This window comes from Anarrhichthys ocellatus, unplaced genomic scaffold (assembly GCF_004355925.1).
Source record: "Anarrhichthys ocellatus isolate YVR2014 unplaced genomic scaffold, GSC_Weel_1.0 scaffold324, whole genome shotgun sequence".
Classification (NCBI taxonomy): Eukaryota; Metazoa; Chordata; class Actinopteri; order Perciformes; family Anarhichadidae; genus Anarrhichthys; species Anarrhichthys ocellatus.
In genome coordinates, this window is record NW_022280325.1 from 87,789 (window position 1) to 103,871 (window position 16,083).

At 39.9% G+C, this 16,083-nt stretch overlaps 2 protein-coding genes across 3 annotated transcripts; both read right to left on the reverse strand.

Moving 5' to 3' along the window:
• Positions 1-177: 177 nt before the first annotated feature.
• On the reverse strand, positions 178-5,928 carry cenpa (histone H3-like centromeric protein A). 2 transcript variants are annotated; one of them, XM_031879610.1, is made up of 5 exons: positions 5,728-5,928; positions 3,333-3,494; positions 2,899-3,020; positions 1,936-2,010; positions 178-616 (listed from the first exon to the last, which is right to left on the reverse strand). In XM_031879610.1, the coding sequence occupies exons 2-5, from the start codon at positions 3,451-3,453 to the stop codon at positions 488-490; spliced, it is 447 nt and encodes a 148-aa protein (XP_031735470.1). In that variant the 5' UTR covers positions 3,454-3,494; positions 5,728-5,928; the 3' UTR covers positions 178-487. The 2 variants fall into 2 exon arrangements, 1 of the variants encoding a protein (XP_031735470.1); XR_004213988.1 differs by lacking the exons at positions 178-616; positions 1,936-2,010; positions 5,728-5,928 and having other exon boundaries at positions 2,501-3,020; positions 3,292-3,425.
• Positions 5,929-7,057: 1,129 nt separating this feature from the next.
• Positions 7,058-15,322, reverse strand: psmb10 (proteasome 20S subunit beta 10). The gene is made up of 8 exons (XM_031879609.1): positions 15,127-15,322; positions 13,168-13,261; positions 12,912-13,009; positions 11,073-11,213; positions 10,782-10,897; positions 10,607-10,665; positions 8,728-8,879; positions 7,058-7,914 (listed from the first exon to the last, which is right to left on the reverse strand). Exons 1-8 carry the CDS (start codon positions 15,189-15,191, stop codon positions 7,803-7,805), a joined length of 837 nt encoding a protein of 278 aa, XP_031735469.1. The 5' UTR covers positions 15,192-15,322; the 3' UTR covers positions 7,058-7,802.
• Positions 15,323-16,083: the final 761 nt, after the last annotated feature.

Here is a 16,083-nt window from a genome sequence, read left to right on the forward strand (position 1 = left end):
ACACACCGATAAGAAAAACTCTTTTATAAATGTCTTCAGATTTGTGCTGCGGCAGGAAACACTTCTACGAAAGGACATTCTAATTTTCAGTGGAAGGCACAAATGTGTAAAACATGATGGTGACATCATACAAAGAGGTACAATGACATGAATGTGTAGAAAACTAAAAACATCAGGTAGGTAACAGAACAGTTTATTGACAAAATCAATTTACTTGAATGGAGAACAATATGTACACAAAGATCACATTAAGACAGCAGATCTATTATAAAAAGTAAAGTTATTCAAAAATGTATTCAAATACTGCTGGACAAGAATCATTTTCATATTAACAGTCAAACTCTTAAAAGGTGACTTGATGCGAACATAAAACCTGTGATGATCTGCCAACGTTTCTTTTTCCCAAGAAATCACAACACTTCTATTGAACAGATGCAACACAGCATCATAGAATCAGAACAAAGTGAAGTGGAAAGACTCGTTGTTTTCACATGTTGTCCACTCCACGGATCCTCCTGGCCAGCTGAATGTCCCGGGGGAACACGGTGACCCGCTTGGCGTGGATGGCACACAGATTGGCATCTGAGAACAACAGGACGAGAAACGCCTCTGCAGCCTGGGAGGACGAGGAGAAAGAAAACCGGATATTTGTGATGTTACATCAAAGAAACGGGCTTTGGCTCGTTCGTTGGGTGACTCAGTGTGTTTAGAACGTGGCTGTTAGCTTCTACTCTAAACATAAATAGGGTTCATTATCTAGGACTTAAAAGTAGGAGTTACTGTATTCATCACACTGGTTACATGGGTCTATTTTTATGAATAGTCATGACGATGCAGACGAAAACGATTCTGCATCGATGTAGTGACAGAACACAATGTGGTTTCATTTCAGCTCAGTGTGAGTCTTTCTTGAAAATGCTATAATTAACTAGAATACACAGAGGGCGGAGCTTACAATTCAATTCAATTTATTTTGTATAAGTCACAAATTTGCCTCAGAGGGCTTTACAATCTGTCCACATGCACCTTGTGTGCGGAGCAGAGTTGGCCCTCAGCAGTCCACTAGCTTGCTGCTCTCGCTAACAATATCAGCTGCTCTGTTTCAACAATGTTGGCTTGAAAAGCTGAAATTCAACGGTGATGGTTGTTGTCGGGAGCTGCAGTGATGCAGTAAGAGTAGAAGACCTATGAGTAAGGAAAAGTACCGAACCACCTGCAGTGTGAAATGTCATAGGCTGTCAGTACCCTGTCTTAGAGGTGCTATGTGAAACCTTCAGCACTATTGTAATGCACTGCAGAAGGATTTCTGTTTTGCTTTGTACCGTTTATGTATGATGTTAATAGTGAGGGGGCTCACACAGATGCTGATGCTGAAAAGATATATATCATAGACTGTAGTAGTGTGGAGTTCAGGTCTCATTTATCCAGCTGTATTTAAAGCACTACTGCTTGTCCTTGCACGTTGCGAGTCAGTGCTTTACATAGGAAGGATTTTAGTGATGAATGCATGTGTTAGGGAAGTAGTGAGCATAACACTGGATAACTGAGACTGGATTATACTGCACCAGTTTTGTGAGAGTTTGTAAATACATGTTTTCATATGGTTTTGCTGTTATTAAACGCTGCCCCCATTTACAATTCATCAAGGATTTACTCCCATTTTCAGGTTCACCGTGGAGTCATGACAGGAATTCAAGGTAACATGGTAAAATGGCATTTTTAAGAGTGAAGTATTCCTCTAAAATGATTATGAATGTCTAACGATCTCATTTAAACCAGAGACAAATGACACAATATGTTATACACAGGCAACCATGTTCTACTTTTATCCATGAGAGAAATCCTCCATCTGAATTGTGTCCGAGGTGTTTCGAGTATGCTGACCAGAAGTAAACACAACAGCATGTTAGCTTGGTGGTGGAGGCATCTGCTTACCTCCTGCAGGGCCATAAGAGCGTAGACCTGCCACCGGAGAGCTTCACTAGAGAAACTCTGGCACACCTCACGAACCTGAGACATGAATCAAGAGTTAATCAACCATGGCTGCAGTCACACAGGTCAGAGGAAAAGTAGTAGCAGCAGAAAATGATGCTTTTTCAGGCTTTGCATGCATTCCAAAACCATATGAATGCGTAAAAAAGACACATATAAACCCTGTGCTATTCCTGCTCTGGGAGCTTTGAATGAAATCTGTATTACTTTGTGGATTAGTTTGTCCTTTTTTCGTGATCAAAGCACTTATTGGGCTCTTTTCTGTATTTGGGCTACTCGCAGGAGAGCGAGTGTTGCCTCTTCACCACATGGGAGCGTTTAAAAAAAACAACAGATATTGTTGTCTGCCTTTAAGTGGTTGACACAACATATTTTCCGACGTGCGCTCTCTGTCCGCTGGTGGGAGTGTGCTCACCTGTGTGTGCGTGCACGTGTCTGTGTGTGCACGTGTCTGTGTGTGTGTCTGTGCGCATCGGGGTGGAACTCCGTCGTGCGCGAGACAGACAGCAGAGAAGAATTATAAACGCGCGACCATGTAGAGACAGAAATGACATGCAGTCATGTAAATAAGGTAAATAACAGGGCACCCCCCCTAATATAATGGTAGGGGAAACACTGAATTTGTTTTGAAAAATGTGTTGATTTTCAAGATATGTATTGGAAATCAACAGCAAACTACACAATTAAAAGCAAGACAAAACTTGAAAAGAAAAAATTAAACGTCAACACAAACCGCTCAAATACATCTCTGTATAGTAGACTGGGGAATGTGTTATGATTTCATAAAATTACATAAATTCTTGGATTTTACTGAAGGCCACTGTCCATGATAGTGGTTTAGTGTTTCTGATCTTAAAGTGCACTAAGCCTGGTCCAGCTATCAGACTCTCCTCAAGGTTTACTCACTAGACGAGAGAAGGGTCCCTTCCTGAGCAGAAGATCCGTGCTCTTCTGGTACTTGCGGATCTCCATTAAGGCCCTGGTCCCTGGTCGAAACCGTCTCTTCCTGGGAGACACACGGGGCTGGTCTGGAAAACAGACACAGAGTGTTATTGTGATGGTAGGTCACAATAGGCAGACAGGTAGGCTTTCCTCTAAAGCAGTGGCTGGCAGAGTATTAATGAATCAACATGACCGTTGCAGGTGAAACCTGTTATGTTTTTTTATATTTTCTGTAAAAGACTTTTAGCTTCTGGAATATGGACCATGGTATGGACAAGTTTGTAAATACTAGTTTAGCTCAATGACCTTCCCTGTTTTGAACTTCTACTGGTTGTTAGCAGGAAGGATGAAACATACTGATTTGTTCTAAGGTCCCCTCCCGCTTCAATCCCTCTCACTTGTAACTCCACTGCGTCTTGGGGACCGGGCTGTCGAAGCGGAGGTTCCTGGGGCCTCCAGCGGGGGCCGATGTTGAGGGGTTTTCCCCTTCCGGCGGCTGGCAGATGAATCGTGACGCATCGCCTCCAACAAAGATGAAAAATACTGCAGCCAAGGTCTAACTGTGAAAGAATGAGAACATCACATGCTTAATCAATCACAAAACAAACCTTCATGTCCTCTCTTCATAGGAGATGGATATGTTGTACTCCATTAATTCTTCTCATTTACTGGTTATACTTTAAAAACAACATACTAGATTTTCTCATCACGTTGGAGTTGTACTTGAGTTATTCCTCTCTCCATGTAAATGTCATATCAGCCATAGCACAAGGAGCAAGACCAAGGAAGCGCACAATATATACATTACATATGTTGTATTACTATCAATGTTTATCTGTATGGTCCCTGTTGAATAAATAAGTCACACCTCGCAGTTCTGAGAAATGAATGAGTTGGAGATGTATGTAGTGAGAAATAACCCTAACCCTCACCTACAACATCACCGACAGGCTATCATAGAAGTAAATCCACCACAAAGGATTTGAGGAAGCACTGCGCCGACAACAAATTCAAGCACTACTCCGTACAAATCAGCTGTTTTGTAAGAGCAGAATCTGATTTGTGTACAGAATCTCAAGTTTCTCATGCTTGTAATGATTAACACGTATTTTTAACAGACTGAATTTCCTGAGCATAAACAGCTTATACTGTATGCTTTAGTACGCACTGCAGCTGCCCTTACAAAGTATGTGCTGTATGCATGGGACATACTACTTCCTCATACCAATGCGCCTTGAACTTTGACACTCTTGCGCATATATCCATCATCAGTCAATGAGCTGTGTTCCAAACGCATACTTAATAAACAAATAAGTATGATTTTACCAGCAGACTCAAGGCACCCAAAGGCAATGCATTATGTGACAGTTGAGTATGTGCAGTAAAGTTCATGTAGTATACAGCCAGTCCTTTCTCACTAAATCCACATACTATGCAGTGTGAACGCACGGCGTAGTAGACTACAGTCAGCATGTCACCTGTTTGATTTGACTTAGAAGTGAAGGGTCATCCTGTTGGACCCTTACGTCTGCTTTCAAAATAAAAGCTCGACAGTGGTGGGTTTTTCAACCAGCAGATGAAGACAAAGGGCAGAGTTTATTGTCTGTATGATTATCTTAAAAATTGAAACGTATTGACATTAAATTACAAAGATCACATTAAAATTGTTGGCAAATGATAGCTATTTTTTAAGACATTATGGCAGAGTCAAATTCATTTGAAAGTAGCTACTAGGAGTATATCATCGTGGCTTCATGTTATTTCTCGTGTGATTTTCTGAACCAGATGTTGAGTGTTCTTATTTCTTGAATGATACAGTCAACATTTTTTGAATCCCACATGGAGTCAGAGCACATCACAATAAATCATTTCACATACTTCAACAAAGTAATGTAACTTATTACATTTGATTACTTTTCAAACAAATGTTTTAAACTTGGCAAAAAAGCTGAAGTCCTAAAACCATCAACTTAAACCAGCAGTGTAAACCTTTTATCACACGTTCTTCAGTAGAACTTCATTAAGACTGACTGAATGTTATTCTACATATAAGAATAGATTTGTAATCACCAACGTTTTGATTAGTAACTGTAATGTAATCACACGTTTTCTCAGTAACTGATTGCAATTACATGTATTATGTACTTTAATTGATTCTATCGTTAATCTAATCGTAATTATATGGTTTTTTTTCAATTACTAACTCTGTCTAGTTTTCAATAGTCAGGAATGGTCTAAAAAACGAACTTCTTACTAAAGCGGTCACGTACATAAACAAAGTAGAAAATGTCTCTCTGAATGTAGTGAAGTAAAAACACAAGTAGCATATGGGCCGATGACCCCGCCCCCTCCACCGAGTTGACGTCCGTCTGATATCAGACAACTTCCATAGACTAACGTTACGTAACGTTAATGTTAATTAACACTGAAAACAACAGTACGATGTCTTCACGTGAAGCCTCATTTGTAATACAAAACATTTGAAGATGTAAGCTGTAGAGCATTGGTTAAACAATGTTTCCCTTTAATGTTTGGGAAGTCTATGAGACCGAGTCACGGGAACGTTAAGGTCATAAACAGAGCTAATTCGAGTCAAGCACAACGTTACTGTATATTTCACAAGATAACAGCAGTATGCTTACGCTTACGCTCCCACGTTAAATTAGCTAGCGTTAGCTCCTAAATCGCTTTAACGACAGGCTAAATTTTAAATGCTAGTTTACGACTACAACGTGTTATTAACGCACTCTTTTTTAAAACGTTCCTAACCCAATAAAGTTATTAAAAACGTACCGTGGACTTGAAGAATATTGCCGAACTAAATGTTTTATAAATACTGGAAACCGAACTGAATTAATTGTGCCGAGCAGTTACAACAACATCCAACGTAAATTTAAACGAAGCTTCAACGGCTTAACCAATCAGCTTCTTAGTCTTCTTCTTCTTCTTCTTCTTCTTCTTCTTCTTCTCTGATTTAATGGCGAATCGCAAACCAACGTATAGGTGCATACCGCCCCTCACTGTACCGAGGTGTTTAACATCAGGGCTATATACTGTATGCTTCAGGTTATATAAAAGTAAAAACAAATACATATCTTTTAATATTTTCCTTAGAATAAGGAGAATGAAGACGTTCCTGCCCGAGTTATACTTACTACATCTCATAATGATACAAACATTATATTACATTTATCTGTATGCATTCCAGTTTTTCTAAATCTTAATCATTAAAAACAGCACTTTGTCTCTTCTGCACTTTCGTTTGAAAGTTTAGCTGCCATAATAATTATTTACGTCATCATTTGATATCTATTTTTTTACACATTATTTATTCTGGATTTATTGTCATGACTATTGATTTGTTTGTATTCACACTAGATAGGAAGTATGGTTACGTCCTACTTTGTGAAGGAATATTTACATCCATAGTTTGTGTGTGATGCGAATGCATGCCTATTTTGTATACTGTAATGTATTTTGAACAGTTTGAAGGGTGGATGTGATGACGATGATGTTGACTGAGGTGCAGTTACCCTCCACACAAATATGAGCAGGAATCAAACACAGTTGTACATTCATTCCAAATGTATCCTCAACATTATCGTTTATATTTTACATCAATAAATCAATAAATCACCTCTTATTGTTTCTTTTGAAGTCAAGGTCTACAGCAGAGTCTGGACAAATGAAAACTCTCTCAGGCCTGACCTCTTCTGTCCATTGTAGTCTGAAAATTCTAGCAACTGTGTCTGCTGTAAATACAGATAGTCTGTCATTAATTCTTCTGTATATGAATCTATCAAAGTCAATTCAATTACATTTTATTTGTAAAGGCCAAAAATCACAAAAATGCCTCAGAGGTTTTTATCGTCTGTACAACATACGACATCCTCTGTCCTCTGACCATTATATCAGAAAAGGAAAAAGACATGCAGCTCAGGTTGAGTGATGCCTCTAAATGGCCTGTAGTGATTGGTTGTCTGTCTCTATGTGTCAGCACTGTGATAGTCTGGAGACCTGTCCTGTTCAGGGTACCGATACTTTTTGTTACAATTTTAACGACCAATACTGATACGTGACTTTTTTTTTTAAATGGTAATTTTTTTAAAAAGAAAGAAAAAAGGGTCCATTTACATGCAAAACATACCAGCCATTAATAACACATTTATTATAAAAGCAAATATGAGTGTAATTAAATAAAAGTGTTTGTGCCACTAGGTGTAAACAGAAATACTGAGACTGAATGGAGCCTGCCTGTAACCTTCAGGGTGTGCTGTTTTTAAATGTTTGAAGAGGTGACTTATAGAGCATCTCGCTTTATCTTTATCTGCTACGTTGCCTTTCTGCCATCCTCTGGAAGTGTGTGACTGTGTGCTGTTGTGGGTCATGATTTGAATCACATAGTATCCAACTATCCGCCCATCCCTATGCAGAACAAATTTAAGAATAGGCTAGTTCATCTATTACAATAATTCCAATGCATCAGGTCCAGCCATTTTTCAGTGAGACAAATCATTCACACATCATGCTTTTAATAAGCATTTGATAGTTTTTGAGCTCCTATTGCACTGAATGAGTTTCCACAAGAGACTTTAAAAAAATAATTTCTCTCATACATTCAATGAACATTGTAGCATATTTGACTACATGCTGCTGTGTGAATATTAGCCCATGGGATTAAGTCCTCCTGCCCTTCATGTGGTCACCAAAATAACTTGCAAGCACCGATCATTTAACAAACATACATTTTTATTACGTTACTGTTTCTTTACGTCAGTGATGCTTTAGAGATACACAAGAAGCTGTCTTCCTTTATATTTCGACAGCGATGGATTACTACATATTGAAAAGAAGCCTCTTAATGTGTTTCATTCAGTGTCCATGATGTGAACAGATTCGTTGACCACATCCAGATAGAGTGGGGTCACCGTTTTGGTCAGGACGGCCGTGGTGCCGGGCTCATACTTGTACTGTCCCTCTCTGAAAAAGAGACAAGGAGGTTTACTGTGAGGTCAAGCGGTGGTGCAGACAGGATATCAAGTCATGAGTCCTACAATGTGGCGTTTTGTGCGTGTTGACGTATAGTTGCACTGGTAATTGAATTAGTCCAATAAAACAGCTGAGACAATTTTATTTCAACCACACCAATAAATACATAAATGAAGGAGTCACTGATCAGTATCCTGCAGACTATTTCCACACCAGCATCTCTGAAAGTTACTCACAGTGTTTGGCTGAGATTCGATCAGCAAAATACAGTTATATAGAGACCGAACCAGTGACCACAGAAGGAGGCTTTAAAAGCACTGTTCCATCCCACACAGAAATGTGCTCACTTTCTCCCATTCAACTCTCCACATGCAGGATACGCTTTCTGGACATTTGCTGGGTGTCAATGGGTGCTTCTCAGATTTACATTAATTTGTTTCAGAGATGCAAATACAGCAAAGCCTGAGGTGTTATCCATAATGCACAAACACCTCTTACAAGTCTTTTTCTATTTTGATATATTTTGCATTCTAATGTCTGAACCCCAAATTTCTTCTTCAGAATTTTCTTTTTTCAGTTTACGTTTTACGCTGAGTTTCAACTCCCCGTCACTGTTTTGGTTTAGAGGGGAGGAGGTCAGTGGAGCGCGAATCTCATATAATCTGTATATAAGTAGAGAACTTATCTTTTATTTTCAATGCCAAAATGTACAGTTACTGTCCTGTCTCCATATATAGCTGCAGAAAAACATGAATATCACTATATAAGGGCGAAAACACATGATAAAAGGTACTTATGACTCACCTTTTGCCCTTCATCGTGGGCTTGTCGTAGCTTCGCAGGTACTCCACTCCAGCCTCGGTGATAACACACAAGTCCACGTTGCTGCCTGAACCCAGGTCACAGAAAATCCCTGCAGCGATGGCGTCCCGTACCAGCTGCTTCGCCTTTTCCAGCTGAAAGGGAGAGAGGAGAACGAGAAAAACAGTTATTAGACATAGGAGGACAGGGTTGGTGCTGAAAGTTGAATAACAGCTAGATCCATTCTCTGGTGGTCATAATGGAGGTTGGGCCAAAACACACACACAAAGACGTGATTCTTTTGGGCAGATTCATTTCATGCACTAACCCTAACCCTACAACAAGAGCTCTCACCTTCCATCAACTCACGTCTTCTGTGCATTACCAAGCCAACTATGCATTGATACAATGATCGTGATACGGTGATACACCGGCACACAGCATAACAAACTGACTCTGTGTTTCGCTGCAACACATTCAGGTAGCATTACATTACAGTCATTTAGCAGATGCTTTTATCCAAAGCGACTTAGAATTCAGGATTCTATCACATTTCTACACCGTAGGCACAGCTACGGGAGCAAAGTGTCTTGCTGAAGGACACCTCTGATTGAAGGACGGCCCTGCTATCCACTTAGCCACAGTCATCCACGCATTGCTCAGAGTTGTTCCCATACCAGTTTTCCTTCCCCCGATCAGATGTATATATAAATTCTTTTACTTTGTTAAGTAGTAAGTATAGTGGTTATTTGCATAAAAACACACAATTGAAATGATCAAGAAATAAATGATTTTATCTTTCTTTAAATATTAGCTTTGATAAAGAAAACAATCTTATTATAAGTATTAACATCTAATGATGTATTACAAGCAAGTGAAACAGGTCATAACTCATAATTCATCTCTAATATCTATTTTATATTGCTGTGAAAACATGTCCTTCAACAACTAAATGTATTCAGGTTGCTCACCAGAAACTACAGTTTACAGGATCACATTTGAACACATCATGATAACGTTATAATCTACCTTCAGCCAATACTCATTTACACTGAATAGAGCTTGGACGCATCATAATGTAACTGAATGGAACCTCTGATATTTATCATAGCAGGGCTGTGCTGCCCACTGGCTGCCAACAGCTAACAGCTAACGTTACTAGCACCAGGCGACTCAGTGAGGACGTAATCTCAGTTGTATTGCCGACACCGTTCTGTTATATTGTCAAATTGACATGTTTTCTCTCTTGTCTCTTCCCTCTCCAGTCATGTCAGATCATCCTCTCCTCCCTACCCTGCAGTAACCCCTGAGTTCCCGCCACTTCCCTTCACCTGACCAGCTCCACACACCTGTCCCCACTTCCCCGTTAGCCCTGCCGTAAATATATCGGTCCATTCCCTTTCTGCCAGAATGTCTTGTGTGCTCCCAACTGTTTTCTGCCCTCCATTGCCTGTGTGGTATTGACCTTTGCCTGTTTCTGAACACGAGTAAAACGGAACTATAGCTGGTGAGTCGGGCTTCTGGGGTTCAAACCAGGTAACTGAGCCGTTACACATTTAGTTCTACTGGAAAACCTATAGAATTCAATTCAATTATATTTATATAACCCCAAATCACAAATTAGCCTCAGAGGGCTTTACAATCTGTACAGCATAAGACATCCTCTGTCCTTGGACCCTTACATTAGAAAAGGACAAACTCCCCCCAAAAAAACATTCATTGAAACTGGACCCGGCTGCAGTAGATCCACTTCCAAATTCAGGATTCAGTCACACCTCATCTATATGTATCCCGTGCACAACATGCCATCAGTACAAACCCTTTTTATTACAACACACCACATTCAATTACATCTGCCAAGAAAGAACGCAGTCAGCCTCACCTCCATGTTTGGTTTGAATCTGTCCTCAAATACAGAGACAGCAGCTGCAGCTCCAGAGCCTGAAACCACAATCAAATGTTTAATTCTGCTTTTCAGGGTTTCTGTTTCATCTGGCTTAGAGGGTGGTCCTGAGTGGAACTGTATTCAGCCTGTATAGAGTACTTTCAGCACGTACCCATGGTGACGAAAGGCAGTTTGTCGTAGGACCCGTGTGGGTAAACACTGTACAGGTGAGCACCAGTCACGTCGACTCCTCCAACGATCAGAGACGAACCGATGTGACCCTGGTACCTGCAAAGCCAAACAGACATCACTGCAACATGCTGATCCACACGTCCAGTTAGCAACAGGCCTAACTGGACGTGTGTGGATGTTAATGAAAGCAAAAGAGAAAAGACACAAGTAGACTTGAAACTGAAGTTACAGATGAATAACTTCCTTCCATCACTATCTCAGTTACACTCACCTGAACAGCATCTGTTTCAGCTGTCGAGTTACCATGGTGACGAGTGGGGGTCGCCCAGTGTTGAGCATGTGCAGTTCCACGTTGGACGCCATGATCTGTGTGGTAATATCTGCGTCTGCAGCCACGCCAGCACCACAGCAGCTACACAACATACGGAGTCAAACAGTGGACACTTTCATGAACACGTCTTAGTGGCATAAAGCTCTTTTTGACCAACTCTGTGGGCGATCAGTTTTTAATTTTTTTTAATTTTATTTATTTAAAAGGGACCATGTACAGTTTAAACATAAATGTCTCCATTGGATGCACTGTACCAGATTGTAGCTTAAGCTAATTTGCATCTGCAGTCCCTTGGCAGGTCAAACAAGGACAAGACAATAACACAGTAAAAGGAAAAGACATAATACAGAGATATACCATAAAAACATACAAGACACCCAATACAACGCTACACACAAATAGCACATCAAAAATGAATGTGTGTCAATAAAATCAAGTCAGAAAAGACCACAAGAATAGAGGTCAGTGTGTGCAGTGTTGTGCAGTTTTTAAAAGACTTTTTAAGTTGGCTTTAAAAGTGCTAATAGAGCTGCAGCTCCTCACACCTTCAGGCAGGGGTTCCACTGGTGTGTTGCTTTTACAGAGAAGGCTGATTGTCCAAAAGTAGTGCGGCGAAATGGTATTGTACAGTCTCGTATAGAGGATATTCTCGCTGATCTAATGGAAGTTACTGAGCGAGTATATACAAAGTCACGGAGTGGAGGAGGGGCCAAACCATTTAAAAGTCTGTAGACCAGCCACAAATTTGAGAACAATCTAAAATTGTTGAAGCTCAGTAGATTATGCTTTTCCAACACCCTACAATGGTGAAAGTGCAACAGCCTTTTGTCCAGAATTTTTATTGTTTGCTTATATAAAGACTCGAGAGGTCTTATGGCTGTTTCACCAGCCTGCCCCCAACACGTAATGCAGTAGGACATATGTAAAAGGATCATGGCATGCATAAATATCTTTGCTGCATTTGATGTGTCTAAAATTTGCTAGGTTGTATTTCTTTGGTTTTAACCATTTTTTTTACATGTTTCTTAAATGTCAAATTTTGATCTAGTATCACACCAAGATATTTAAAATCAGTGACATCAGGTTGACTTATGGTTTCAGAAAAAATCATCCCTTTTGTCTTATACCATCTTATACCAGTTAATACCATACCTCAATATGCAGTCAAATCAGATCACATCCTCTAAAATACTTTCTTCATCCTTTATATACATCATGCATGTTACATGATTACAGTACACTTGTTGGGAGTCTTTTGTGGTTCAGTGTCTTTCTCAGGGACCCTTAAACACGAGCACGGGAGGAGCTGGAGACAAGTATTGGACAACCTGTTGTAGCACCTGAGCTACAGCTGCCTCAGCCTGTCCTGCGAGTAGTTCAGTTAAAGTGGGTTGAAGTGAGCTGGGAGGTGAGAGTTAACAACAGCTAAAGAAGAAGCACCTTCAGTTTTCAGCATTAACCTTCATGCATTTTTCATGTTTTATTTGAGTATTTTTTATAAAAGCAAAGGTCAGACGGAGGAAAAGGAAATAGATTTAAGGTACATGTGCAGGTGGGGGCTTATCTGAAAAACCTCACTGGCTCATACAGCCAGCAGGCTCACACATGAAGGCTTGAGGCTCCTCACGAGGTTGGATGACACAACAACAACAGACCATAAAAGGCTTGCATTTCAAAAGTAAAACTTCTAAACCAAACTAAAGGTGACTAATAAGAAATCACAAGTAATAAGAAGGAGTTACACTGGACACATGAGAGGGTGGAACCGGTTTCACTCACTAGATATTTGGAGCAATGTAGTGAATCTTCATGCAGTTCTTGTCGGCCACCACCATGTCGTCTGTAGCCCTGGTGTCTGCTCCCAGGATCACGCCATCCTGACACACGAGGACAGGAAATACAAGCAGAAATGAAGAGCAGCTACCTTACCTTGTTATGTAGGCAGTCATTTAAAGTAATGTAGAAAATAACAGCATATTTCCAAAAACATCTGTCTTTCTGTGTCTCTTACTGAAAACACAGGGCAGATCCTCACCTTGTAAACAATCCCAGCAATAGTGGTCCCTGTCTTTCTGGCACTGGGAGCTTTATAGCCAAACTCTGACAAACTGGACTCCAACACTGCATTCCTGGCAATGATGAATGAACATGAGACACTTGTGTTAGTGTTGGTTCACTCCAAACCCTGTTGTCTCCTCGTATCCTGCCACAAACACCATCTGTACAAAGGAATATTACACCAACCCAACACCACAAGGAGGGACAGGGCTGTATGTGGAAAAAGAAAGCCATGTCACATTTCAGTGACTGAGTGATGTACTTTGACATTCTACAACCAATAAATCTGAATCACTGCTGTTCACATCCAAATACCTACAGTTTATATTCTATGTGCTTCAATTGAAAAAGCACTACTGCTCGTTATAAATTCAAACTCGATCATTTATGGGGACATCTAACTAGAACGCCAGGAATCAATGTCTGTCTGTCTGTCTGAGTGTCCTCACATATCTGGAGCACTACTCATCAAATCTACTTCACACTTTACAACCAAACTCCTGTTCCCTCTGCTGGAGTGAACAGGAGCAGAGAGCCCACAGGAAGCAGAATCAAACCGGAGTATTTCACCAGAGAGACTGTGAGCAGCTGTGACTGTTAGACTTGATACTAACTTTAACTCTGAAGTAAAACTATTATCTATTACAGTAAAACTATTAATACCGCACAGTAAACGTTCTGCATTGAAATGTTCACTTCAAGTGAAGAGTGAAAAAGAGGAATTATCAGAACAATGTACTTCATTTACTTAACGTCTGATCAAGGTGGCCCCTTGAATGCTAATATTATTCTGGATAGTTTCATAAATAATAATGCAGGATATTTGAACTGTTCTATTTTCTCTTCTCTTATTTCTCTGTCTGGTAAATGTAGTACTACAAGCTTTTGTTTTGAAGTAGAAGTACACAGCAGGGCTTGACATGAAGCTTTTTCAGCTGCCAGGTGTTTTACTAACCCCATATAGGCCTATTAATAAATAAGTCAAATCAACTGAGATTTACACAATTGGACAAAAGTAATGTCAAATTCTAAATGTCTTCTTTTAACGTTGTTACTGTCATCTATTGTGGTTATCTGCATAAAAACAGACAATTTAAAGAAGGAAATAAGTGATTGTATTTTGTCTTTAGATCCTAGCTTTGATTAAAAAGAAAATACATCTCGTCATTTGTAGTTTTGATGATGTATTATAACACTAAATTAGGAAGTTAAACAGCTCATAATTCTCTTTAATATCTCTTTTATATTGCTGTGAAAACATCTCCTTCAAACTACTGGATTTATTCAAGTTTCTCAGCAGAAACTACATTTTACAAGATTACATTTGAACACATCATCATAACGTTGTAATATACCCTCACATAATACTCATTGCACTTTTTGGAGCTTGAACGCACCATAATGGAACTGAATGGAACCTCCGCACATCTGCTGTTAGCTCTTTATTTAGCCAAACAGAACTTCAACACATGTGTTGTTCACAGTGTAGTCTTGTCAGGGCTGGCAAGTTATTCCAGGGAACAATGAGTCAGAATAGTAACATAATCCATATTAGTCATATCTAAACATCATAGTACATCTAAAGATGTTTGGGCCCTTTTAGTGTGACTTGAGTGTGTGACTCGACACATGTGAGGTGTCATGTGAGGTGTGTTGCTGAGGACCAGAGGAAGCTCAGTGTTCAGTGTCGACTTGTTCTGAGCGATTCTCCAGAAAGTTGCAAGCAGCAACAGCACAGGTCAGACATGCAGCCCGTTGTCAACACACAGCTTTCAGCAGACACTCGGTATTATTTACATGTCAACCATAAAAGAGTGTGTTTCCCAAAGTTCCTACTATTTCAGCGTGTCTCCAGTTGTCGTTATATTCTACTACCAGCAGCCTATTTCCGCCTCCATTCAGCAGTCACACGACGCACGGCGCAGCGTTTCTTTACCTGCGGCTGTTTTCAAAGCAGAAGCCTCCACTCTGCGGCTCACAGGACCTCACGCTGTGGAGCATCTTCACTGTGGAGACGGGATGATTGAAGATGAAGATGAAGATGAAGCTTCTAAACTTAAGACAGGATAAGACCTTGAAGGGAAGCCCCGTCAGGAGAAGTGTCAGCACTTTTCACAGCTTCTTTCTTTTACTTTTACTTTCACTTCACAAGCCCCGCCTCGCTGTACAACGTGTCCACACTAACCACGTGTCCTCAGGGTGAGTTTGAAAGAGAAAAGCTGATGAAATTCCACCTTTCTCCCAATTCTATTTCTTCTCATATTTTATTTCCTGAAACCAGAATCAGATTTGGAACACAGGAGGAATCTCCACCTGTAAGAACAAAACGACGCTTCATTTGTCATCATTTATGGAATAAGATTATTTGTATGAGAGCAAATTTAGTGTCATTCTGTATCTGACCATGGGTCACTCTCTTATATGATCCTAGACTTATGATCCACTAAAATGAACTGCTGAATTATATTTACCAATATTTCTTGCAGTGTATTATAATTTGCCTCCACAACAGGCTGGGACTTTGAAAAATGTGGAGCTGCGGTGCTTTAAATGATTAGGTTTAGATTACTAGAGAGGTTAACACTAGAGAGGTTAACACTTAACCCGAAACAATAATAAATATAATAATAATATTTTATATTGTTGCTGATGCCTAAAAAAATGGATACCACTACTGCTAAACAATGGCCTATACAATCTAAAGGCTATTATAAACGTGTATTTACATAAATCAATCTACAATCATATCACAAATACTGGCACATACATTGGAGAACTATAATTGTTTTTCATAGGTGGTGTGGGAAATGGGATAGATACTAAATAAAGTCAGCCTTTACAAAGTCTGTAAGCAGAGGGCGCTCATGCATTAGTGAAAGTGTGGGGGGGGGGG